The 26,397-nt window shown below is 36.5% G+C and overlaps 3 protein-coding genes across 5 annotated transcripts; 2 read left to right on the top strand and 1 right to left on the bottom strand.

The window, feature by feature from the left end:
- Nucleotides 1–1,962: 1,962 nt before the first annotated feature.
- LOC133875365 (uncharacterized) lies at nt 1,963–7,605 on the top strand. Of its 2 annotated transcripts, none has more exons than XM_062313477.1 (14): nt 1,963–2,271; nt 2,377–2,476; nt 2,608–2,709; nt 3,144–3,241; nt 3,574–3,657; nt 3,826–3,959; nt 4,084–4,156; nt 4,250–4,295; nt 4,458–4,567; nt 4,665–4,772; nt 4,850–4,909; nt 5,564–5,625; nt 6,707–7,019; nt 7,384–7,605. In XM_062313477.1, the coding sequence occupies exons 1-14, from the start codon at nt 2,182–2,184 to the stop codon at nt 7,576–7,578; spliced, it is 1,575 nt and encodes a 524-aa protein (XP_062169461.1). In that variant the 5' UTR covers nt 1,963–2,181; the 3' UTR covers nt 7,579–7,605. The 2 variants fall into 2 exon arrangements, with proteins under 2 accessions (XP_062169461.1, XP_062169462.1); XM_062313478.1 differs by having other exon boundaries at nt 2,170–2,305.
- Nucleotides 7,606–10,033: 2,428 nt separating this feature from the next.
- LOC133874658 (mitochondrial phosphate carrier protein 3, mitochondrial-like) lies at nt 10,034–13,136 on the bottom strand. The gene is made up of 6 exons (XM_062312532.1): nt 12,573–13,136; nt 11,403–11,764; nt 11,268–11,311; nt 10,674–10,888; nt 10,443–10,567; nt 10,034–10,313 (listed from the first exon to the last, which is right to left on the bottom strand). The coding sequence occupies exons 1-6, from the start codon at nt 12,861–12,863 to the stop codon at nt 10,256–10,258; spliced, it is 1,095 nt and encodes a 364-aa protein (XP_062168516.1). The 5' UTR covers nt 12,864–13,136; the 3' UTR covers nt 10,034–10,255.
- Nucleotides 13,137–15,397: 2,261 nt separating this feature from the next.
- Nucleotides 15,398–26,251, top strand: LOC133874657 (coiled-coil domain-containing protein SCD2-like). 2 transcript variants are annotated; one of them, XM_062312530.1, is made up of 17 exons: nt 15,398–15,910; nt 16,336–16,505; nt 17,667–17,742; nt 17,917–17,958; nt 18,058–18,120; nt 21,100–21,149; nt 21,230–21,257; nt 21,626–21,700; nt 21,822–21,932; nt 22,011–22,071; nt 22,340–22,456; nt 22,565–22,683; nt 22,986–23,055; nt 23,667–23,708; nt 24,738–24,778; nt 25,331–25,457; nt 25,882–26,251. In XM_062312530.1, the coding sequence occupies exons 1-17, from the start codon at nt 15,536–15,538 to the stop codon at nt 26,016–26,018; spliced, it is 1,704 nt and encodes a 567-aa protein (XP_062168514.1). In that variant the 5' UTR covers nt 15,398–15,535; the 3' UTR covers nt 26,019–26,251. The 2 variants fall into 2 exon arrangements, with proteins under 2 accessions (XP_062168514.1, XP_062168515.1); XM_062312531.1 differs by having other exon boundaries at nt 15,771–15,910; nt 16,340–16,505.
- The last annotated feature ends 146 nt before the right edge of the window (nt 26,252–26,397 follow it).

Genomic DNA, 26,397 nt, shown 5'->3' with positions numbered 1-26,397 from the left:
ATTTTTTTTTGGTATATTTTTTTTTGTTCCAATAAAATTCGTAGTTATAAGAATAAGTTCCGTCAAATAGAGAGTTTTTTTTTTTTTTTTTAACGATCATCCTTTGCATATATAATATTTAAAAAATTGAAATATATATATATATACTTTTAGAACATAAACAAAAATAATATATAATTATAACACACAAAAAAAAAAAAAAAAACCGATAACAAACTAACATGACCATAAAAAATAATGAATAAAAAAACCAAAAAAAAAGAGAGGAGAAATTACTCAAATAATAAAAAATAACTATTTGCTGTATATTTTTCCGATTCCAAGAAAGCAAACAAAAAATATGAAGTGAATGGGTACTCCAATTTTTGCTATAGGCAAAAACAAAAACCACTTATATGATAGAAAAAGGAAGTAAGAGTATTATTTATTCCAACGGAAAATAAAGACAAAAAAAGGAAAAACAAAACGCACTAATAGAAAATAATTGTATTTTATGTATAGTTTTTCCTGTCCAATGAAACCTTGAAAGCAATGTTGTGCATCAATTAAGTCTGTAAACAATGTGTAATAAACATTCAAAAAAAAAAAAGAATAATAAAAAAAAAGTAACGGTTTAAACTAAAAAAACGTTTTACCTCGTACAAAAAACAGCAACATGAATTTTTCTCTCTCACCATAATTTTACTGAATTCAATGTAAAATTTACAAAAGAAAAAATAATATATATAAATTAGAAGGAAAAAATAAGAAAATAAAAATAAAAACGAAAGGAAGAAGAAAATTATCGAAAAAAAAATAAAAATGAAAAATACTAATATACTATAAAATAAATATATTTTCTATATACTTTTCCCTATTCCTAAGAAATTGATAAGTATAAGCAGAAGTCCTATAAAATAGATATATATATATATATATATATATATATATATATATATATATATATATATATATATATATATATATATATATATATATATATATATATAACATAAAGCTACTTTTAGAACAAAAATTACAAATAATATATCAGCCGATGTTTACAAAGAGGTTACCTTCCTTTCCTGTTTGACTTTTCTTCACTGCAGTTCTTGAGTAGAGTAATCAATATTTCTTCTTGCCAATATATATATGTGAAATACAAAAGAAAATTTGTACGGTTATTTTGTTGTTTGCAAAAAACTCACTTCAACGTTTAACTAATAGCGTGCTTCAACGTTTCAGTAATTAAGAAATCCAGACCAACTGAACTCTGGAAATGGTTAATCATGACCTTGACCACTTTTCACGTGCCAAGGCATATCTTCCTCTATTTTTCTGCTCTTCTGTTTGGGTTTTTGGGAGGGATCAATTTCATGAGAGAGAGTTCATAATATCAAAACTGGAACATGTTCATTGCATGAAAATGACGTTCAGTCTCAAATTTACGTTTAATGGGAAGGGAAGCAATGTTTCAGGGAAAGTGAAAGTGTGAAACATGGTGTATTAAACCAAATCCGAAACTGACGTCTTGGGAAGAGAGAGTTTTAGCTGTTTTTAATTTAAGAACATTTGTCACATTTTTAATACGCCACTTGTCTCAATATTATGCATTCCTCTAAATGATTCATCTATTATATATATGATTTGTTGCCTAAATTGCTAGCAATTCTAACAGTAAATATGAGAGAGAACTCTTATGAGGTTCATCTGCACGAATAGGAGGACGGGCTGCCCTCAGACAAGTAAACCTTAAAAAAAAAACTATCTCACATTTACTATCCAAATTCTTAACAATTCTAGCAATAAAATTGTTGAGTATCTTTATTCTCCCTTGTTACTCATAGCCCATAGGTTTACCCCAAATGGTTTTCTTTTTGGTGAGGGGATTAAACAATCAATTAGAAAGAAAAGAAATGGATAAAATTCATCAGAATCATCGCAACCCAAACCCAAACCCAAACCGAGTCTTGGGTCTAGGTCACAGTGGGCCTAAAGTAAGGTCGGAATATCAATGTTCTGATAATAATGTTCCTACTTCCTAAAAATGCTAAAACCCTTGTGTGCCTCTCTCTCTTACTGTTCTTAAACCCTGATTTTTTTTTGATGAATAATTCTTAAACCCTAAATTCACGAACAATTGCATCCAATTCTTTTGTGGGGTTTAAGCCCATCATCACATGGTGAATTAGTGCCTCTCCAATGGCGATCTCGGGCTTAGGATTCGCATGCAGACCCAATTTCCCTCTCCGTCTCCCTTTCCTTCACTGCGTCCGCTTTCGCGTTCGCAGGGTAATCCTACACACATACTTCTATATATTTATCTGTAAGTATGTATCTTTGTATGTCCCATTTGTGGGTTTGCTTGGTTAATCATTGGTTTGCATTTCTGTTTAGCTTCGACTGAGTTCAGTGGCGGCAGTTGAGGCGGTTGATGAGCCGGAGTGTTTTACTACCCTCAAAGACACTCATACAGCCAATTCGGTTCATGGAAGAGGCAAGTAAAGCTTTTTGCTTTCTTTGTGAATTTGGGTTTTGTTATAGTTAAGAATTTTTATGAATTTCTTATTGCTTTATTCTGTTTTATGAGAGGTTTGATTTTTTTTTTTTTCCCCTTTTGGGGTGAAGTGGGTGGAGACTGGAAGAGGTTGAAGTCTGAAGAGCTTGGAATTAGTACTTCGATGATTGCTAAGCCTACGATAAAGGTTATGAATGGGCTCAAGAGAAAGGGTATCACTTTGCTTATAGATGGTTTTTATATAGAAGAATTGTGAAAGAGTCACATGTATGCTTTTACATTTCAAAGTGAATTTGATTTGTGTTGCTTTTAATGGAAAGTATTTACATTGCAGTTATGGGCTTAGCCATCTTGTAGTGGTTTCCTTGAAAGTTAACATTTTGTGAACCATAACCTTGGATGCTAAATGATATCCGCACAACATATATTGGTTATATTTCTCTTGTTTAACTGCGTTATGATTTTTTTTTTTTTTTTTGGTGTGTGTGTGTGTGTTTTAGTGGGAAACATTTAGATTTTTTTTGGGGATAAGACTTATGTTTTGGTTAACATATTTGTTAGGTATAATCCGTTATTATGAATGCGTGTTCCATGCGAATGGTGTTTTAACACTAGTTTTTTTGTTTTGTTTTGTTTTGTGTCTTAGGTTATGAGGTTTACCTTGTAGGAGGTTGCGTACGGGATCTTATCTTAAAGCGAACACCAAAGGATTTTGATATAATAACTTCAGCTGAACTTAAAGAGGTTGGTCTCAATTTCTACTCTCATCCTACACTGCAATGGTGTTGATGTTTTAAGTTATAACTTGCTTCGAATTTGATGCTTCTTGCTGCATGAAACTGTTTGTCATATACGGAGTGATAAGTTTCATAAGAGGCTAAGTATTAATTATGCATGGAATTTCATGACTTACATATATAGAGGATCTGTATCTTTGGAATTATGCAATCTAGGAAGAAACTAATTTTAAGTTGTGATTTCATTGTTCTTAAAACCTGAATTATGAGTGTAATTTAATGATAAAGTTTACAACGTAGACTTTAACATACAAAGATGAATGTTGACCTGATTTGCAGGTTATGAGAACATTTTCGTGGTGTGAGATAGTTGGCAAATGGTTTCCTATATGCCATGTGCACATTGATGATACCATTCTGGAGGTTCGTTATTTTTGTGTCATTCTAATATATCTTTTATTCACATGTTGAGAAGTTTGCTTAACCAGATAAATGTTTAACATGGTACCTGGCTGTCTTAGCAGATTGTATGTTATTAATACCTTGTTTTGCTTCTTATTTTAATATAACTTAATTGCCTGCCCAAGTTAGGTTTCGAGTTTTAGCACCCGTGGACGAAAGTTTGATCGGGACTTGGGTGATGATCTTGAAAGACCTCCTAGTTGTGACGAGAAGGATTATATTCGTTGGAAGAATTGTTTGCAGCGGGACTTTACAATTAACGGGTTGTTAATAGGACTTGTAACTTGAAATTCAAACCTTTCATTTCCTTTCTGTCTTATGGCTTTGAATTTATTTTCTTTAGCTTATTTCTTTTCATTACGTTAGTCTGCCTCTTTCTTATTGCAGGTTGATTTTTGATCCGTATGCAAGAATAGTATATGACTACACAGGAGGAATAGAAGATATTAGAAAAGCTAAAGTATGCATGTATTTCTTAACAGTTGTGGTTTCCTGAATTACTCTAGACTAGTTGGAGAAGTACTTTGTCTCACGTAGTCTTCTCTGGGTATAGGTGCAAACTGTGATTCCTGCAAGTTCTTCATTTCAAGAGGATTGTGGTGCGTTGGTTGTAGTGTTTCCTATTAATGATTTACTATATAACATGGAAACTTCTATACTTTCTGTATTTTTTATTTTGTGTCAAGAGGTTTGCCGGGGGTGGGGGCACACACTTTGAAGTGCTTGCTAAGAAAATGATGTCTAATGTCATATCTCTGCAGCTCGCATTCTGCGTGCAATAAGAATCGCTGCTCGTTTAGGATTTCGTTTTTCAAGGGAGACAGCTCATTCTATTAAAAATTTGTCTTGCTCAGTATTAAGACTTGATAAGGTAGCTAAAGAGCTCTTTACTTTCTCCTTTATCATTTCCTTGCAATTGGTGTACATGAAATTGTTCCGGCCTAACTTATTACTCATTCAATGTTTAGGCTAGGCTTATGCTGGAAATGAATTACATGCTAGCATATGGGTCTGCTGAAGCTTCTTTGAGGTTACTATGGAAATTCGGACTCTTAGAGATACTTCTACCCATTCAGGTATAGTTTGAGAATTAAATTTCTTTTGCTACTTGTCAGGCAGAGTATTGCAAGTTTAATATAGCTTCATATTGCAGGCAGCTTATTTTGTTCACCATGGTTTCCGAAGACGTGACAAGAGATCTAACATGCTTTTGGTAACTTTCAATGTGTGCCCTTTTGCGTATATGCTTCATGCTTCTTTTTTGATTGGTAATAATGCAACTTTTGCGTATGTGCGTCATGCTTCTTAAGAATATCAAATAAGTTTGTCTTGGGAAAATGCTAGAAAAACACGGTCGTTAGAATTTAAACACATTCTCTAGTTTTTACGTACTTTTTACAAATATCATAAACTAACAGCCCAATAAAGAGCTTCCCCAAGTTCCAATTACGAATTCAACTGATGACTTCCTCCACATGGCAATATCACTGCTTCATCCTTTTTATTATCAATATTGTCATGCAAGTGTCACAACGGGTTGCGATTACATTTTATGAAGATTTGCACGCTACCTTATTTGTATTTCTTGTATTTTCCAGGCCCTCATATTTCCACCATCAATAGTACATCCTGGATGCATGTATATTGGTTTTCTTATATTTTATTGAATCATTTCGTGCATGCTCTGAACACTCCTATTATGATACACAGAATGGGTTTGGAGTTTCTCTTCCTTCAAGTTTTGATTTTTATAGTATAGCTTTTAGTTGCATAAGTATCATAATATATGTTACTTGGATATAAATTCAAGAGGCCTGGAAGCTGAATAGCATGTAACTGACCCCATTTTTTGGTATTTCATTTGCAGTCTCTGCTTTCTAATATGGATAAACTTCTGGCACCTGACCGGCCATGCCACAGTAGCTTATGGTAAGCTTTTACAAAAGCAGAGTTTTTTTTTTTTTTTTTTTTTTTTTTTTTTTTTTTTTTAATATGTTATCCATATGCCATAAAATAGTGATACAAGCCATGAAGTATTCTTTCAAATGGCTGAAACACTTAAAATCATATCTTTTTTTGCCTGTATTCCACGATATGCCATTGTATTTGCATACAAATATGAAGCTTTGTGTATGAAGTTTGCATTTGTTTATAGCAAATTCTTTGCCAAATATTGTAGGTAAATTTTAAGAGAATTGCTTTTGTTATTTTTCCAGTAAGCTCTTGGGGCATCCCAGCATAATAGTCCTATAGTTTTAGGCCTTCTCCTGCACCATTTTTCAGACTTCCAATTTGACATATTCAGTATTGAAGCTACATTTTTTTTGCCTTACCATTTATATAATTGATCATATAGAGATTTTGTTGTTATATGCCTATAATGTTTCTTTTTTAAAGAACATTAAGGTGCCTATGCTTGCCACATAATCCTCTACAATGTAAAATCTCAGTTCCTGCAATTTAGACTCTGGCAATGGAATCTATCTACCAAATGTAGTTTCATTCCCTTGCTCACTGACTCATATTCTTTTAAAAGAAATGAATTTCTGTGGTGCTTCATTGTTCCTGGTGGATCTTCCACTAAATTCAATGATAACTGTGTTTCTCCACACTTTGAATGGTTTTTATTTAATTCTCTGATCAAGTGTGGGTTTTTTTTCCTATTTCTTTTTTTTTTTCCTCATTTGAGGTTATAAAAAGGAGATTAGGGAAATGTGATCCAAGTAGATTATGATATATCTCCCGTATGAGTAATGCTAGATACTATATTGTTATCTTACAATTGTCTAACAATGTTGATGTGACACTCCCTATTAACCATTGGATCTTTTTTCTATTTAATAAAGATTAATCTAAAGGTTAGGTGGAAGTGCCACATCAACCTTATTGAATAGAATTATAGCATCTAGCATTTCTCATCCCATATATATTGGGATACATGGAAATTCTTAGAATCTGATTAGAAGTTGGACTAACCAAGTAAAGACTCATGATGGGTTTACGCTTTCAGGGTTGGGATCTTTGCATTCCATAAAGCACTGTTCGATCAGCCTAGGATTCCTTTGGTTGTTGCTGCATTTAGCCTTGCAGTCCACAATGGCGGAGATATGTTGGAAGCGGTGAACATAGCAAGGAAGATAACTGCACCACATGATTCTAGCTTTCATGAACTATCAGAACCACAGAATCTTGACTCTCATGCATTAACAGATGCAGTTATGGATCTTGCAGCATCTGTTAAAGGCGCACTCTGTAAGATGACTGATGAGCATTTTGTATCTCAGGCAATGGCGGGTTACCCTAGAGCACCTTATTCAGATCTGGTGTGTATTTTTCTCTGTTCTTTTTCCTTTTTTTTTTTTTTTACTTTCCAGTTTTAGGGAATGGATTGCATTATACAGACCAACACTAGGATTCTTCCAAGCTTTGCAACTCATTTATATAACAAACGAGGAAGATCCCTTGTCCACGTTATGCTCTCATTTGACCTTATTCCTAGTTTCCCCCATCACCTCTACCAAGAATGTCAATTTTTAAGAGAAAGATGGCCTGAGACCTGTCACTTGGGTCCTTTCTTTACTTTTCTTTTCTTTTTTGCGTCTTGAGGAGCTTGGTGCGTTTGGACACATCTTAGTTTATTGGGCGATTCTAAACGTACACCTATTCCATTTCAATCTCAATTTGCAGGTATTTATCCCATTGGGATCATATTTAAAGGTGTGCAGGATTTTTGAGTGTGTGAAAGCGGGTCCTGAGAAGGGATTTGTGGCAAAGCAAGGCAGCAAGATCGACTATGAGTCCTTAGCTTTGGGAGGGATGCAAGAAGTACGGCATGTTTTTGCAAGAATTGTATTCGACACTGTATACCCTCTTAAGACTTAAGTAAGAACATAGTCATACATAAATAATAGAATAATGATTCAATGACTCCTAAATATACAACTTTTCACCACCTTGCCTATGTGGCAAGGTGGTCCCCCACAACTTTTTGAGTTTTTTTTTTATTTTTTTAAAATAAATTAAAGTGGGGACCACCTTGCCACATAGACAAGGTGGTGAAAAGTTGTATATTTAGGTGGTAGTGAATCACTACTCTTTTTTCCACGCGGAAAATAAGTCGTTTGGATTATAATAAACTAAGGTCCTGATTTTAGGGTGTAAAATATTTTGACTAAATCAATTTTTTTATTTTTTTTATTTAAAAAAAAAAAAAAAAAATGGCTACGTTTAGTCATTTGTTTGCAACCCTGAAAATGGTTCGAACATTTGGCTCGTATGAAAAATCGCTAAATATTTCTTATATCTTCATATAGAAGATATAATCTGAGAATCTACGAGGAAGAGAGAATGACAGCAAAAATGAGTTACTGAGGAAGAAAGTGTGAGACTAAAAGGCTTTCAGGGGTGAGATTGATTTACTATTACTTGCTCATATTGCTTGCAATTTGGGAATGCAATTCCGAGAGGGCTCCACACTTGTCCGAGCAGGTGTTCAGACAGCTCAAGACCTGTTCGAATAGGTGGGTTATACAAGTAGCCCTCTCATAATTACCTGTCCGGGGTGTGGGAAAGTAGCAGAAAATGATTCATGAGAAGCATAAACTATGTTACATCCCATAGATGTTATTTTATTTGGTCAACTGAAAATATTTTTAGGTTAACTATTATTTTAAGCTGCGCCAAAAAAGAAAAATCCAAAAAAAATTTTAGGCCAAAACAAATAGGGTCAAGCCATTCAAACTTGTATACAGATAGACACCACCGCAAACTATAGTTCCATTCCATTCGGCAAAAAAATAAATAAACTTGTCTTACTTGTCTATGCATGGTGTTTCGCTAACCTTGTTGTAGTACTTAATTAATTTTGACCAAAATTAGATAAATTATAAAAAAATATGGATCAATATTCAAAGATTCAATGACACGGCAAATAGTCTCACGCGAGTAAAAATCAAAATACTGAATTACTTGAAATCTAATTAGATAGACAATATAGACTATAGTTACATAAAGCATCACCGCCTTTGCACTTCACTAGCAGTAGCTACTAAACCCTAACATAAGCAAACCAGTGTGTGATAAAGCTTTCAAGCAGTTTAAGAAGCCTTACACATTCAATACCATCATAATGAACAAAGAAGAGCAAAGGCCTTTTTACTTTAATCAAAACCTAAGAGAAAAATTAAGATATATATTAAGGTCAGTTTGAGTTTGTAATTTCAAAACGGCTTGTGATTTAAAAATGCAATTTTTTAAAGACATAATCCCAAACAATACAATTTGTTAAGAATCACATGCAAGATTTTACTCACTTCATGACTGAAGAATGAAGTGGGTAGAAAATTGCTGATGAGTTGTCTTCCATCATTGCTTGAACTGCCATCATGAGTACTGGGAGGATTGGGGTGATCTCCTAGCCATGGTGAAATGAAGGAGTTATCTACTTTCAAGAAGGATGTCAGTGGTGGGTAATCCACCGGCTGTGGTCAATACCGATGCCGTTGCTAGTCTTGTTGGAGTTGATACAAATATGCCCGAATAAGTGCGCCGTAGTCGTCTTCTGTGCTGATTCCAGGACGTTGGTACATGGTGTTGCAGCCGACCGACATATTGCTATGTGTTACCGTGTATTTCGCAAAGCCTCAAGAATCACAACACGTACGGCATGTGAACCATTACGTCTGTACTGTAAGGGTGGCAATTCACTTTCTCGGAGTGTGAAACTTTGGATCATGTCGAGACGTGGATATAAGACTATATAGGTTAACTTTAACCCGACTCATTTAATTAAACGGATCAAACCCTTCAACCCTAACTCATTAATTTCTTGTTGGAATCGTGTCAAGTTTGTGGGCATTGTAAAAAATTGTTAGCCCTATTATAGGGAGTACTTGTTTGTATTTGTATTTTCTTTGTCACATTAGTAATTTGAGAATTGTAACCTCAACTCCTCAAGCCTTCGACATAAGGCTTCCTACCCACCCTAGTAGAGTTGCTTACTGGATTTTAATTTTTGAACCCGGGAACATTTAATTTTAATATGATGTTTTAAAAAACACCTTTGCATTTCGACAATATTAGTCACGCATACCTATTCTATTGCGAGGGACCTATTTTCTTTTCTTCGTGTTCGCGAGTTGAATTCAGACATTGTTGATGTATGGATATAAGACTACATAGAATCATAGACCAATCATAATCCGACCAAAGTAATTAAACAGACAAACCCTTCAACCCTAACCTACTAATTTCGTGCTTGGTTCGTGTCAGATGCATGAGTCGTGTAAAAAATTGACAGCCCTACTGAAAATGAGCAACAATAACAAACTTGGAAGAGTAGTGCAAAAACCACTCACAAAAAGTGGCATATTATATAAAATATACTCCTGTAAGGGAAACTAATCCCCAAAATTACCTAGTACCAAATAGGTACTATTGAGTTTGAGGATGAAATCAAAACCATCCCCGCGAGAATCAAATAAGGCAGGCATTAGCAACACAAATATTATTTCATCGAAAAAAGAAAAGAAAAAAAACCCCTTTTGTAACATTTGACTGTTCATGCCTTTGCAAGCGCTATGGCAGCAGGTGCAGGAGCAACACCACCAGTAGTTGACCTAAAAAGAATAAGTAGACACATGTCATGATTGACTTCCTTCGAGTGAACTATTCAAGCATGTTAGAGAATACAAGGAACATAGCAAAGCATAAATTAATCTCAGCAAATGCAAGAAAAAGAAACTTACAACCCAAAAGAAACTTTGACAGCATCATAAATTCCCCATTGGGCACCCGTGAGGGTTCCAATCATGACTATACGAAGAGGAAGGCCACGGGTACAAAGACCCCACAATCCCATCTTCTTCACAGCCTGCAACAGACAAATACAAAAAACAAAGTGAGCACATGAGAAGAGAGATATGTGCAAACATGTATATATATATATCCTTCAAGTCCTATGCAAAGAATTCACGCACATCACCGATAGTTGCATCCTTGGCATTGTTGAGGAAAGACACCAGATTGTCAGCAGGGTGTGAGACGATAGCACAGAATACACCAGCCACATATCCGCCAGCAAAGCTCACCCCAAGCTGCAAAGTTTTGCTGCACTGTTCTTTTGGGGTTGGGATGGCATACTTGTACATCATCTCCACAATAGTCTCAAAGGATACAAATTTCATCATGGTATCTGCAAAACACCCACGCTGATCATCAAAAACCTCATAATGAAAGGAATTAATAAGATTCAATTCTTCTTACAACCAAACCAATTACATAAGTGTAGTTTGATGGAGACAAAGAAAAAAGACATATAAAAAACTATACTTGCTACGGCTGGACACTTTTCACACAATAATCACTCTTGGATCATGCATCACATAAGAAACATTTCTTAAACTAGAAAACTACAAAATGTTTCAACCAATCACAGAACAAAAATAGCAATTGCACATATCAATATGTCCAAAGACCAATAAAACCAAAACTTTCTTGCATTCCTGAGCTGATAGATAGAATAAACCAGAAAAGTACAAGTAACACGAAACAATGGAAATGCTTCAACTTACATGGAATCTGACGACCCCAAAGAGGAACAAGCCCTTTGTACAAGCTGCAAAATCAAACAACGATAAAACTAAAATTCCAAAAGCGAGTAATTCCATACACATAACAAAGCAAAAAAGTTTTGCATAGTTCCATACCCAAGAACTCCTTCAGACTTGACGAACTTGGGAAGCCCATCTGATAAACCTCGGGCGAACCCAGGCTGTGTTTGGACACGAACTTTCACGGCCTCCATGGGGCAGAGGGCAACATCAGCAATCAGTTCAGCAGATGCTGAACCACTAAGATAGATCAAGGTTTTGTACTTGGCTGCAAACTCGGGCCCAGCAATGTCCGAGTAGGACTTCTTAAAGAACTCATAAAGTCCATACTTGAAGGCACCTTGCGCACTGTAACCAAGCAAAGTGGGCACCCAACCTCTAAAGAAACCTCTAACTCCCTGTTCCTTCAGCAAAACCCCAAATCCAGACGAGATGCTCTTATATTTCGCTGGGTCAATCTGCAAATTTTGAAAACACCAATCTAAGTCCAATTTCCAATGAGGCTGAGGGATATATTCATACATACGCTCAACCAACTCAACTAAGATATATAATATTATATATATATATAAAATATCTTTTCCTGCTTTGGGATTAGAATATTAACGGTCTAATTCAGATTCAGTAACATCACTTGGAACTTCAAAGTGTGACAACTTAACCCGTTTGACCCATAAAAAGAAAAGAAAAGAATAGAATAAAATAAAATTCTACGGCCTTAGCCGCCGCCGCCGCCGCCGCCGCTTCTTCTTGAAAGTTCAAGGGTAGAAAGAGCCTCATTTCAGTCTTCAGCGTTCAGAGGAGGCCAAACTTTGTGCAAATCCTATGATGGGTTCAACGGGAATTTTCAAGCCACCAACCAAAATATTTAAGAATCATTTACATATTATAGATTGAAAAGTCAAAACCCATTGAAAGATGCAATGCCCCTTGAAAGAACAACACCAATTTCACATACACACTCGCTTTCTTTTGTAAATTCGGATCTGATCACCTTCTTATATATGGGAGGACACATATCAAAGATTGTAACATAAAACAATAAATAACCGAATAAAGTCGAACCCAATCAATCTAATAATTCAGAATTGCATTTCCAATCACAAAACAGAACTCAAAGTCACAGATGATCCCATTAGTGACAAGTTATGAGTTTTCCTAACAAAATTAAGAAAAATAATCAATGAGCTAAAGCACATGTTTGAGACAAATAATTCATTAATTAATTAAAAATTAGTGGAAGAAAGAAAATGAGAGAGAGAGGACCTGCATGTTGCACTTGACCACGTCGAGAGGAGTGAGGAGCGTGTGGGTGAGACCACAGCAGAGGCTCCCACCGGCCGTACACACCGCGTAGAAAGCCGGCGAGTACATCTCGATCTTCTCCTTCGGTGCCGGAACCACAAAACTCTTCGAAGACGATGATGATCCATGAGGGCTCGTCGTCCTCAACGTGTCCAAATCGAACGGCCGCGTTTTCTTCAACAACGAAGAAGAAGAAGAAGAGTAGAGGAACGTTGGGATGAGAGACTTGCGAGAGTCATTGTGGAGAGACATTTCTGGGTATATATAGATTTTGGCGTTCGAGTTTCTGACTCTCTCTCTCTCTCAAATGGGTATGGTTCTTCAAGACGCTTTTCCCAGCTTCGCGCGGTTTCTCTTTTATAGCGCTTTCCCGGGAGAATTCGCCCTCCTGTGTTTAGTTGATTTACGGCACTGGAGCTCTCCCGGGAGAATTCGCCCTCCTGTGTTTAGTTGATTTACGGCATTGACTCGGTGACTCCTCTATTTAGGGAAAGAGAAATGCTTCTCCAAGGTTCCCCCGTCGTTGACTAGCTTTCGTTTCCTTCCCGTTAAATTTAGGAGATGGGGTTGTTTGGCAAAGAACATAACATTTTGGGTTGTTAGTTTTGAAATTAGTAAAAAGTAATGATGTGATATAAAATAAAAAGAATTTATATAAAAAAGTAAAAAAATTTGTATTGTAGTGAATTTTTTTATTTGAATAGTAATAAAAAATTATTGATGTGATATAAAAAGTGAAAAAAGTAGGAATGTTTTGATGTGAATTATTGTTAAAAAATAAAAAAGTGAAAAAAAAAAAATACAAAAATGTCCTATAAAATTTTTTATAAGACAAAAATATCTTTTTAAATTCGAAAAAATAAAATAAAAATAACAAGCATATTCCACTATGCTGATAGCGTACATGACCGGATCAAATAGCCATTATAAATATATAACAATGGTTGATCAAAAGATTATTATATCCTGTCACGTCAGCATAGTGGAATTAAAAGTAAGATAAATGTGTAGAGTAGTACATTACTTATTCCTAATTAAGCTCCACCAACATTATAACAATCTACAACGCTTTCATGTTGACGTTTACGGCACCTCACTCTATTACAGCTTTCACTTCGGACCTAGTAGTATTTTTTCATTTTGTGGCGGCTTCGCTAAGGCACCTGAAATATATTTTCACAAGTTTGCCCCATTTGAAATTTGAACACATGACAAAATGCATATTCTAATACCAAATGTTAGATGCCTAATGACCAATATACAAAGAACTTTAAAACTGATGGTTGAAAGTTTGCCCAAATCTAGCGTTTATATTATAAATTGAGCCCCAACAATATGATAACAAACCACCGCAGAAGATCGTGATTTTGATTATAATATTGCAAACTCAGGAAGAAGAAAAGAGAAATACGTATAAGTAATGATCGATTTATGTCAATTTAGGTAAGCAAAGACGTAAATCATCGTTCAAAGAACCTTCCTAGGCTGTTTAGCCTATCTGATTCTGACCCAATCTAATTCAATTCTTCAGTTCCACGTTATTTTGAAGCTTCCTAGAATCCTAGGCTGTTTGGTGTGGATTATATATATATAAAGAGAGATCAGTTGAATTCTTCCGGGTAGACTTTTGACCAACGCCATAAGCAATTGCTTGCTTCACGTAATAATGTTGCTTTTACCCATTGCCCAAATTAAAACTTCAACTCATTCAACTTTTTGGCAATTGCTGTCTGCTTCAAGCAACGGATTGATGGCTTGACTGTACATATGTAATCTTCGCTACACTCAACAAATGTATATATTTTCTTTAAGACATAATTTTAGGGGTGATATCATTTATTAGCTAAAGGCCCCTCGTGTCCGGTTAAACCCATTTAAACCTAGCAAAGCCCGTTACTCTATAGCTTATGAAAGTTTTTTGCTTTTGGGCTGCGTTGTGCCCGATGGATTTGCACTTATCGAGGGAGTCACCGATTGCCTATCAAATAAACAATAGGATCACTTTGATAATTGCATTAAGAGAGGCCACCACCCATGTCACAATAATTCGTATTGAGGATGTAGACCATCCGTGTAGTACATTCCGTATTGGCAGCATGTTTTTCAACTAGATGGCTCCACATGACATGGATTACTCATTACTACTCCAATTTGAAGGTAAACAGTATGAACCCTTATAATCCTTATAGCTTTTTTATTCTCCTTAGAACTCTTCACTGCCTTAAATATCCAAGTGTTCTTTGCCGATATTTTCGACAAGTTATTTTTGCTTGTTTTCTTCTTAGCATGTCTCGTTGACTGAATTACTGTACTATACAAACATTTAGTATTTTACTAATTATGGTGGTCCTATAAAAAAATCTCAATTCAACCCATTTTAGCTAACAAATAAGAAAATCCTACCCCTAGATGATATTCCCAACTTCATCCCAGCGAAGAAGAGGGTTGAAATCAGAAATTAAAAATTAGCATCGGAAATCTATATATATATATAAAAAAAAAAAAAAAAATTAGCATCGGATTTTCTGTTATTTTGACGCTGTTGTTTCGTATGTACTACACGAGTTTAAACCGTTTGATGAATATTCAAAGTTGACCCAACCGTAGTCACCACGCTGCCCCGCCACCAAATATTTCGGACCCACGCCTACTTATTTAACACGTCATCACATGCTTCAGATCCAGCGATGACTGGTGGGCCCCAATCCATCTGTCACTCATTCTCGCCCGCCCGCGGAACGCGCACCAGTGTCAACCCAAACAAAACGTTACCGTTTCTTCAACCCCACCCCACCCTTCCAAATCACAAAAGCCTCTCTCTCCCACTCCGATATTCCTTCGGCTTTATCGAGAAAATCTAGCTCCGATAAAATCTTGGCCTCACTCAAGAAGTACTACACACACATACATATATATATATCTATATGGATCGGAGGAGGCCTGCGAGTCCGGTGTACGCGCGGCAGTGGAGCGGGGGTTCGAGCAGCACGGGGTCGTCATCGCCGGCGATGTCTCCGGCGCACCCGAACTCGCGGCTGGGGCCCTCCGGATTCTCCACCGTCAAGCGCAACCAAAACGCCGCCGCTAAGGTCGCGGCGCAGCGCCTGGCTAAGGTCATGGCGTCGCAGACCACCGCTGCCGACGACGACGACGACGAGGAAGACGATCTCGACTTCACATTCGGAGCTGGGCCTCCACCTGCACCCTCATCTCACTCCAGCGCCAACTCTAATAATAATATTGGTAGTTCTTTTCCTGCGATTTCGGTAGCTCGGACTAATCGATCTCCGTCACCTGCGGTAACTTCAACAATCTGTGGTTCCTATAGTGTGTTCTTTAATCCATATTGACTAAATTGTTTTGAATTTGGATTTAAATGACTTGAAATTTTTAAGAAATGAAGTTTTCCATACAATTATAGTATTTAAGTGTGTTTTTCTTCGTCTTTTATTTTGAAGATTTTTGTTTTTGGAGATCCGAATGGTATCAACCTGAGGTGTTTCAGTGTTAATTTTACTAAAAAGATCAATTATGATCATAATTCTGTGTATGAATGAAATTTGAAATCTTCTTGTGATGGAGGTTAGGTATTTGTTCTTTGATGTTTGCAAATCTCTTTTCGAGTTGAACTTATGAACTCGGGCTTTGGTGGTGTGTGGTTGAGTTTATATGGTAATAGTTGGAGTGCGTAGGAGGCTAATTGGGTTTCTGGTATTTTAATTAGTTAGGTCGGAACTTAATAGAGCATGTTCCTCCGGTTCGCTCCACATCGACTGGAAGACCATCAATGTCAGTTCGTTCTACGAACTTGGTGCCACCCAGCAGATCCTCACTTAGAACTCCGATGAGCATACCTCCGATCGATACTCCTACTAGCAGGAACAGAGAGAAAAGGTACGTACGCTGTGTGTTTGTTGCTTTGGTGTTCTTGTACCATAAATAGCGAAAGGTTTCTTTAAATCTCCCTTGATTCTATTTGAACTTTGTGCACAGGCTGGTTATTAATATTTGTCATCAGTGGGGTAAAATCTCTGTTGAAAGTAATTCAGTGGAGATAGATAATGCATGGGAAACTTTGTTACTTATGTCATCACTCTAGTTCTCATTAATAATGTATTTTTTGTTTTCTACGATTGATGTCTTTTGTTTTTTGACCGAGGACTTAATTGTCCCAAGTCCTTGTCAAAAAGTACTTACTTAGGTAGTTGTTGCGGATGCTATAACATTGAGTTGGATGCGCTACCCTTCTCTCAATATGTCTTATACATGTTGATGGGTCAAACATCACTGATTAGTTTGTGCTAAGGCTAGTATTATTTCCACTTTGTCCGTTTAATAGATGAAAGTCTTACCATCTATTGTTACCATACCCTTGCTTTCTCTCCTAGTTTTAGTAGAATTACATGCTTTGTTGTGCCTTTGCCTGTTGGAATATCATTCTTTTGGTTGTTATCTAGTCGTAGTTATGTATCAAGCCTCAAAATGTTCCCCACATTTTTGTAAAAAAATCCTTATAATTTTTTATTTTTTATTTTTTTAAAAAAAAATCAAAATGATACCCCCTTAATTTTATTTTATTTTTTTAAAAAATATCATCCACCCACATTTAAAATCCCAGTTCTGCTCCTGCAGTCCGGGTTGCAATAAAAATTCAGCAACTGTTGTTTTCCCCTGCACTAATACTTTCTGATCCTCAACTCTGGTGCACATTACATGAGTCAACTTTTACAGCATCTTTGCTTGTCCCAAAAAAATTGTATAAAAGATCAGTTCCTTATTGTGATACAAATTATCATCTGCCAACTTTCTCTGCACTCTCTTTGTTGATTCTGGCCACCTACCAATGGTAGGTTGGGATCAACTTTTTCTATGTATCAATCACATATGTGGCTGTGCCCATGCTTATTTTATGTATGGAGGTGCTTACATATGTAGTAGGTGCATTCATCTGCTGTCTGATAAGAAGTTGACGAACTTTGTTTTCTAGGGTCTTTTGGTGGACAATTGATGTTATGCATTCTGTTGCTTAATGTTATTACTGGTCTAATAATGCAGGTTTACGCCAGAGATTGGACAACTCAACTTAAAAGATAAAGGAGATCAGCGTGAAGCTTCTGCAATTCGTGATGAAGTATGCCACTCACATCCATAAATTTCTGTCTAGATAACAGTAACAGATATCATTTGAAATATATTAAACGAAACCGTATATGGTTTACGCCAACTTTAAACTCAGTATTTTGTGGGATTTGAAATGTAATTCTTGAAGCAATAGTTTCAACGCTAACATGTATCGAAATTGCAGCTTGATATGCTTCAAGAAGAAAATGAGGATATAATTAACAAGGTATGCAAACTAAACTCAAAAAAAAAAAAAAAAAGAGTTGATTTTTTTTGCATATGTCGTATGTGACATATAACATTGATGCCTGAGAATGCTGTACAGCTTAGACTTGCAGAAGAAAGACGTGAGCAAGCAGAGGCCAGAGCTAGGGAGCTTGAGAAACAGGTCAATTGTTTTAGTCATTAATTGTTATTATTGTCATTTTAAATCAGTTCACCTTTATTTGTAAATTTGGTTTCATATATGTGGCATAGATTTAATTTTCATTATAACAGAAGGTTTAATTCCATTGAATCTCTGTTAGTTGATGGTTCAACTTCCACTGGCCAGGTAGAGATTAGTGAGCATATTGTACAATTTTATGACAAACTGTACTGCGAGCAATTCATTGGCGACCTAAGTTGGACGGCCTCTCTTTTGACTCTATTGGTGAGGTGGAGGCCAATTGGGTGGAAAGAGTGTTCGAGGAAGGGGAGGTTTTGGAGGTTGTGAAAGCTATGAAAGCCCCAGGCCTTGATGGTTTCTCTATGGCTTTCTTTCAAGCCTTCTGTGATGTTTTAAAAGAAGATATTATGAAGGCTTTTCATGATTTCCATGCTAGAGGGAAGTTTGAAAAGAACCTTAATGCTACTTTCATCGCTCTTATTCCGAAGATTTCAAGGGCAACTTCAAGGGCAACTAGCTTAAGGATTTTTGCCTGATTAGTCTAGTAAGCCGCATTTACAAAATCATTACCAAATTGCTTGCTAATAGAATGAAAATGGTATTGGAGAAGATTATTTCCAAGCTTCAGAACGCTTCCATCTAGGGAAGGCAAATTCTAGATCATGTTCTTATTGCTTATGAATGCCTTGATAGTAGAATCAAATCTAAGAGCCAGGTGTGCTTTGCAAATTGGATTTAGAAAAAGCTTTTGATCATGTTAATTAGGATTTTCTGTTGTATATGTTGAGAAGCGGTTTTGGGGGAAAATGGTGTTCATAGACAACTCATTGTATTTCGTGCACTCTTCTTTAGTAGTTCTTGTGGCTTGAGACAAGGGAATCCTCTGTCTACATTGCGGTTTGTCAGTGTGATGGAGGCTTTGGACATCTCTACAGCTATGAGAGTAGGTTTGTTGTCTCGATTTTCTATAGGGACTGAGAATGTAGGTGGGATTGATATTTCTCACATTTTGTTTGCAGATGGCACTTTAATTTTTTGTGGGGCAAATCCCGATCACCTCCGTAATTTGCTTTCTTTGTTTTGAATCTCTTTTGGGCTTGAAGATCAACTTGGCCAAATCAAAATTGGTTCTTGTTTGTAATGTCAATAATGTAGACGATTTGACAGGGATCTTGGAATGCAAAGTCTCTTATTTGCCTATGAAGTACCTAGGCCTTCCGTTGGGTGCGTCTTTTAAAGCCAAATCTATTTGGAATGGTGTTATTGAAAAGATTGAGCATTGGTTGGTTGGTTGGAAGCGATAGTATTTGTCTAAAGGGGGTTGGACTACTTTGATTAAGAGCACTTTGTCTAATTTGCCTACCTACTTTATGTCTTTGTTTCCTCTCCTAGTTGGCGTTGCCAATTGCATTGAGATGTTGCACCAGGATTTCTTGTGGGGAGGTATGGGAGATGAGATCAAATTTCACTTGGTTAGCTGATCCAAGGTATGCTCGCCACTCTCTGAGGGGGGTCTGGGGGTTCGAAATTTGATCTAGTTCAACTGTACCTTTTTAGGTAAGTGGTTATGACATTATGCTTATGAGAGAGCGGCACTTTGGAGATTGATTGTAGATTTCAAATATGGTAGTTAGTGGGGTGGATGGTGATCCAATGGAGTCAATGGGTCTTATTGGGCGGGTCTCTGAAAATTCATTAGGAAAGGTTGGGAGGTATTTTCAAGGCACAATAGATTTGAGGTGGGTGATGCTCCAAGATTAATTTTTGGCATGATGTGTGGTGAGAATCACCCCCCTAAAGGAAATGTTTCTAGAGTTGTTTAGCATTGCCTCCTCCAGGAATGCTTTTGTGGCTGATCACCTTCTATTCTCTAATGGCTCCCCTTAGTGAACTGTCAACTTTGCTGGAGTGGCGCATAATTGGGAGTTGGATTTCTTATGGTCATTCTTTTATAAGTTGTACTCCATCAGATTGAGGCAAGACAGTGTGGACAAGCTTCGTTGGAACCCCTCTAAGAAAGGATTGTTGATGTGAGATTGTTCTATAGTGTTCGAACCCCCCATGATAGCACTTCCTTTCCTTGGAAGTGTAATTGGCGAAGTAAGGCTCCTTTGAAAGTTTTTTTTTTTTTTTTTTTGGCTTGGCTTGGCTGGCTGCTTTAGGTAAGATTCTCCCTTTGGACAACCTAAGAAAGCGGCATATCATTGTGGTAGATTGGTGCTGTATGTGCAAGAGTGGGGAAACCATTAACCTTTTTCTCCATGACGAGATAGCTAGTGCCTTATGGAGCTCTCTTTTTGGATTATTCGAGTTTGCATGGGTCACGCCTCGTTGGGTGAGAGACCTTTTGTAGTCCTCAGAGTGAAGCTATTTGGAAAATAATTCTGCTATGCATGATGTTGTGTATTTGGAGAGAGAAATGACCGAAGCTTTGAAGATAGTGAGAGCACGCTGGCGGAGTTAAAGGCCCTCTTTTTCTATACCCTCTTCCAATGGACAAGTGCCTATGATTGTTTTCATATTTTTAGTTTTCATGACTTTCTTGATTTGTTTTCTTTTTCTAGCCAGGTGGGGGTGCACCTTTTGTTTTTTTAATGAATTTCTTGGCATAGGTATCTGTTCTTACCCTTTATTGTCGAACATATTCCTTGAAAACAGTTCAACATTTTATATAATACCAGCTGAATGCAAGTAAATTTGTTGGTTGTATTTTTTGCTGTTTGTATGTCCTGGAACTTGATATGCATTACCCTACCTATAAGGAAAGTGTCAACTTCTTGTACGTTAAGTATATATAGTGTATTCAAGTAGCTATTTGTTGGGCTGGTTGCTGTGTAAGTTGTCAGTCAGTTTATTTTGTCATCAATTTTAGTTCTTGTTCGTGTGTTCGTGATGTTAAACAAATTAGCACTGAAGTAATCTCTCGAAAAAGTGTTGGTGCTGATTTATCTCTGTTCATGTTGAATTCTACTTTTACAGGTTGCTACTCTTGGAGAGGGCGTTTCCCTCGAAGTCAAATTGTTGAAAAAGTAAATTTGGTTTGATCTGCTTTTGCCATTTTATAGTTTAATATTCTTGGTTTATAATTCTATGCATGATTTATCTGCAGGAAGGAAGAAATTTTGCGTCAAAGAGAGGTATGTGTGAAGAATGGATGTGGCATAAATATGACATTGGCAATGGTTGAGCATTTTATTTTCTTTGGTCAATAAACTTGATTAAACTTGCCGGTGGCCATTGGACCGATGGCATCTTCTCCCCCAAAAATAAGAGGTGGAGGGTGAAGTCATGGGTTTAATGTGTTGGAGTGTGACTTGTTTAGTACCTATTCAACCCCCCCCCCCCCCCCCCCCCCCAAAAAAAAAAAAAAAAAAAGGAAAAAGAACAAGTCACCATATGAGCTAGTTCAATTTTTACGAGGGCTGTATTGACATTGTGTCATAATTTGGGATACAATGAGCTCTTTGTGGCTGTTCTTAGACTGCAGAATACTTTTTTGTCACAGGCTGCTCTAAAGGCTGCAAAACAAACCAAGGATGGGAGGGATGATGAGATTGCAGTTCTTCGTACAGAAGTTGAGGTAATTTTTGCCGATAAGTATGCTCAGATGTTCCCCCGTTAAAATATGTATTCCTAGCCTTTCTTTTTTTATTTCCTGATTTAACTAATAGTTTCACGCCTTGCAATTTTGTTTTTATTAGAACTTAAAAGATGACGCTACAACAGCTCTGGAACACCTCCGAGAAGCAGAATCTGAAGCTAAGGCTCTTCGGACAATGACACAGAGAATGATTTTGACTCAAGAAGAGATGGTTTGTCTTTTGATAATCAAATGAGATTTATGATCATCTGTCCAGACTGCTAACTCTATTACTGAATCTGTTTTGTAGGAGGAGGTTGTTCTTAAGAGATGTTGGCTTGCTCGCTACTGGGGTTTAGCTGTACAGCATGGTAATCAACTTGTTACCATCTTCTCCTGATTGAAAGAGGAAATGAGTTGCACCTTACTTCAATGTGTCCTTGCTTGATGAGCAAGGAAAATGTTAGATTTACAACAACTGCACAACAACCTCTCACATGAGGGTGGGTCCCACACATTGTGGCCCACCCTCATGTGAGGGGTTGTTGTGCAGTTGTTGTGATGGTGTAGTGCAAGAATCAAATCCCGATGAGCAAACTGGGATGCATGAGCTTGATTGTAAAATTTCTTGTTTTGTAGGCATATGTGCAGATATAGCACTGTCAAAGCATGAGCATTGGTCGTCTTTAGCCCCTTTACCATTTGAAGTTGTCATTTCTGCTGGACAAAAGGCTAAGGAGGTTTCGTTGCATAGAGGCTAGTTTTCAGCCATTGATAACATACATTTTATTTCTGTCAATATCCATTATTTGATTTTTATAGCTCCCATCGAGTTAGTCTTTTACATTGTCTGAATTGGAGCAGGTGGCGATGATCCCGACAGGAGTAAGCTTGTCAGGGATATAAATGATCTCACAGGAGAAGGAAATATAGAGAGTATGCTTTCAGTTGAAATGGGCTTGAGGGAACTGGCTTCTCTAAAGGTCTTTTTTTTTTTCAATTACTATTATTGGTTTTAAAGCTGTGTTCACTTTTCTATTATTTGCTATTTCCTATGTAATTTTCCCTGAGATGTATTCTGTAAAGATAAGGTACATGTCGTGTGCCTTAAGGGTTGTTCCTTATCTAACATGGACTTTGAGACTCTTTTTCATTTTTCTTGTCATCATACGTTTTACAAGAGTTTTTTTTTCTTCCCAATCTATTCTTTTTGCTAAAAAAGAAAGAAAATAAAAAGGAAGGCCTACATACTTATAATACATTTTTGTATCACTGCTGTTTCAAGGTTGAGGATGCTGTCGTGCTAGCCTTGGCCCAACACAGGCGTCCAAATTTGGTTCGGCAGTCCACTTTAGGTATGGTCTTTTTCTATTTCATTTCATTCAGATTTTTTTTTTTTTGGCCTCAATGATGAATTCGGTTGCATGGCCTTCTTTAACTGCTCTATCTGGTATTAACCTTCTGTTGGTGTGTTTTCTTTTGATTTCAATGCTTCCTTAATTTCTATTTGAATTTTATTTTTTATTTTTTATTTTTTTTATTTTTTTTATTTTTTTTATTTTTTTTATTTTTTCGGTTTTTTGTCATTTGACATACGTAGGTTTACTTTTAGGCCCCTAAGTGGGTGTTTCTCTTATATATTCCCCGTGTAATTGGATTGCGCCCCTTTGCGCTTTTTAATAAGATTGATTTACTTAATAATAATAATAATAAAAAAAAAATTAGGCCCAGTACTGGGCTCTTCCAACTGATTAGCAGTGTTTTAGTTTCATATTATTCATGGCTTTTGTATTCATTTTCAATTTTCTAATCTAGATGCCATGTTTGGGGTAAAAAAGAATTCTTAATTAGATGCAAGTCTTTCATAGTGGCTACTTTGACAGAACTAGCACGTCATAAAAGATGACAGGGATAATAACATTGACATGATCCAGTGCTTATTTATCTTGTTATTTTTGAATTTCAGATTCCAAATCACCTGGTGATCCTAAGTTTATGGAGGCATATGGTAAGAGATGCTCTGATCTGTCATTACAATTACTTTGTGTTACACAATCATGTAAGAGAATATTTGTAATGGTACTGGCAGCGCTCATCTCCATTCCGTGATATCTTTACCTACCATTGATGATTTATTATTATTTTCTTTTTTCTTTTTCTCTTTTTTCTTTTTTTTTTTTTTTTTGGGGGGGGGGGTGGGGGTGGTGGGGGAGGAAGGCCAGCTGACCACAAATTTTATGTCAAATTGAGAACATATGTAGGGGAGAATTATGGCCTTGATCCTGCATTATAACATATACTGCATGTGCAAACATATTTTCATCTTATGGCCCCTCATATTCTTGAGAAGTGATTGTCCCACCCTTAACAATTGATTGGTTGTTTTGCATTTTCTATCTACACCAAACCAAAGTGATGTTGAGCAGACATTTCTTTGGTTGAGTATTTAGGACATGCAAATAGGGTTGTACAAGCGGTGGCAGGTAGCGGTTATTGCCTCTAATTGCTAACTACACCGCCTTAGTCGGTTAGCAGTTTTGAGTAATCACCAGTTAGAGGTTATTTAGTAACCACTTGTCAGGTGTGGGCCTTTTGGGCTTATTTTATACAGTTTTGAGATTGTTTTAGGCCTGTTTTAGTGTTTTGGTACGAAACCCTATACCAAAATGACGTCGTTTTGCTAAACTTATATATATATATATATATATATATATATATATAATAACTGCCTACCCTACCACCGCTAACCACACCGCCGTAGGCAATTAGCGGTTAATAACTGCCTATCTGTTCATTTCTACATACAAGTTTTCTAGCCCTGCAAGGGTGCATTAGTACGTCTTAAAGCAGTTCATTGACTATCACATGTGCGCATATTTTGACTATTTAGGCTTATATGTTGAACAGTGCATTGATTGTTAATTTTAGATTCTTGCATTTAGATCACAAGGTTATTTCATCATTTGTCCAAATATTGGTCGAACAGTTGATTGAAAGTGATGATGTTACAACTAATATTTGCTTTCCTCTCCTGCAGAATTAAGCGAAGAGGAGGCAGAAGATGTTCTTTTCAAAGCGGTAAGCTGCCTTTATTTATTTTCTTATGATTTCATTTGGTGCTCATCTTCACGATCACATTCCTTATCAAATAGTTTTTTTTTTTTTTTGGGGGGGAGGGGGGGCTTGTTGATAAAGAACCACTGAATGTGCTATAACAATAGTGCATAGACCACCATAGGTACTTAATGTTTAGAAAATTTTTGGGTCCTTTGGTGGAAATATTAATAATTTATAATTAACAAAATCCTTGACAACTGCCATTCACTGGAATTAATTTCCTTGATCTGACAATTTTTGAACTTTTTCTTGATTTATTTGTTACATCGAAGGCATCATTGACTATCTGAAAACTTGGTTACAATGTTGTAGAACTTGTGAGTTGTTAGTAGAGCTATTCACCTGCAACGCCTTGAAATGAGTTAGTTGTTCTTCAAGTGAAGGCTCCAATGTGATCATGGTTTCTAGACTTGTTACGTATTTTGGTTGTTGGTTTGTAAATTACTTCTATTTTGAATAAAAAACAATGTATGTGAGTGTACATTATTTTCAGAACTTAAATAATGTGTGCAGGCTTGGCTGACTTACTTTTGGAGAAGAGCTAAAGTACATGGTGTTGAAGAGGATATAGCAGAAGAGCGGCTTCATTTATGGATCAACCGTAGTGGGCAATCACCCACTTCACATGATGCTGTGGATGGTGAGCTTCATCCACATCATCACCCTCATTATCATCACTTCTTTGCTACCATGTTATACTACTTTAAACAGAGTAACAAGCCTAAATTTCACGTATAGAGCCCTATAACTTTGTGACGTAGACAGGCCGGGTTTGGTGCTTCTTCCTTATGAAGGTTGTAAGCATGAACAAAGTTGTTAATTAATCTTTTGGATTCAACAGCAAAAAGCTATGACATACTTCATTGTCACATTTTTCTTCGGACTACTTCTGGTTATACTATGAACAAATGCATCCTCTAACCTGTGTGTTAAAATTTACTTGTGAATTGAGAGTGTTTAATTCCTTTTGAAGTCAGTTATGCTTCTCTGTATATGCATAAGCTACACATAATTTGTCAGCTGATACGCCTAGTCTAATCACTTCAATGTGTGGTTCGTGGCAGTGGAACGAGGTTTATTGGAGCTGAGAAAGCTTGGGATAGAACAGCAACTTTGGGAAGCATCCCGGAAGGAGATCGATCAGCCTCTTTCTTCTGCAGCTGCTAATCACAAACCCAATGGAGATTCAGGGACCTCATGAAGGGTTGCACCTTGATTTATGGATTTTGTCAAATTTTTCATTATTTTTTCTTTGTTCTTTTTCTTTTTTACATATAGTTTTCACCCAGCTTGCTGTTATAGTTGGTCCTTATTCAAGATAACTAGAGACATTATTGTGTTACCGCCCAAGAAGAAGAAAGAAAGAGTGACAATGTGTTACCAGATGTAGCTGTGGGATTGTACTTAATAGATCAAGAAAAGATAATCAATCAAGTCATTGTGTGGAAAACCAAAAAAATAAAAAATAAAAACAGAACTATAGATCTGTGTCTCTGCCAGAAACATGATACGATTGAATGTTGACCGTGGCCGTGTGTGTCCTGAATCCAGCTATCTTGTTTGCACAGGGTAGAACGCAA

This window comes from Alnus glutinosa, chromosome 8, assembly GCF_958979055.1.
Source record: "Alnus glutinosa chromosome 8, dhAlnGlut1.1, whole genome shotgun sequence".
In the NCBI taxonomy this organism is placed as follows: Eukaryota; Viridiplantae; Streptophyta; class Magnoliopsida; order Fagales; family Betulaceae; genus Alnus; species Alnus glutinosa.
Note: the sequence above shows the minus strand (reverse complement) of the source record. Positions and strands in the feature narration are given on the sequence as shown.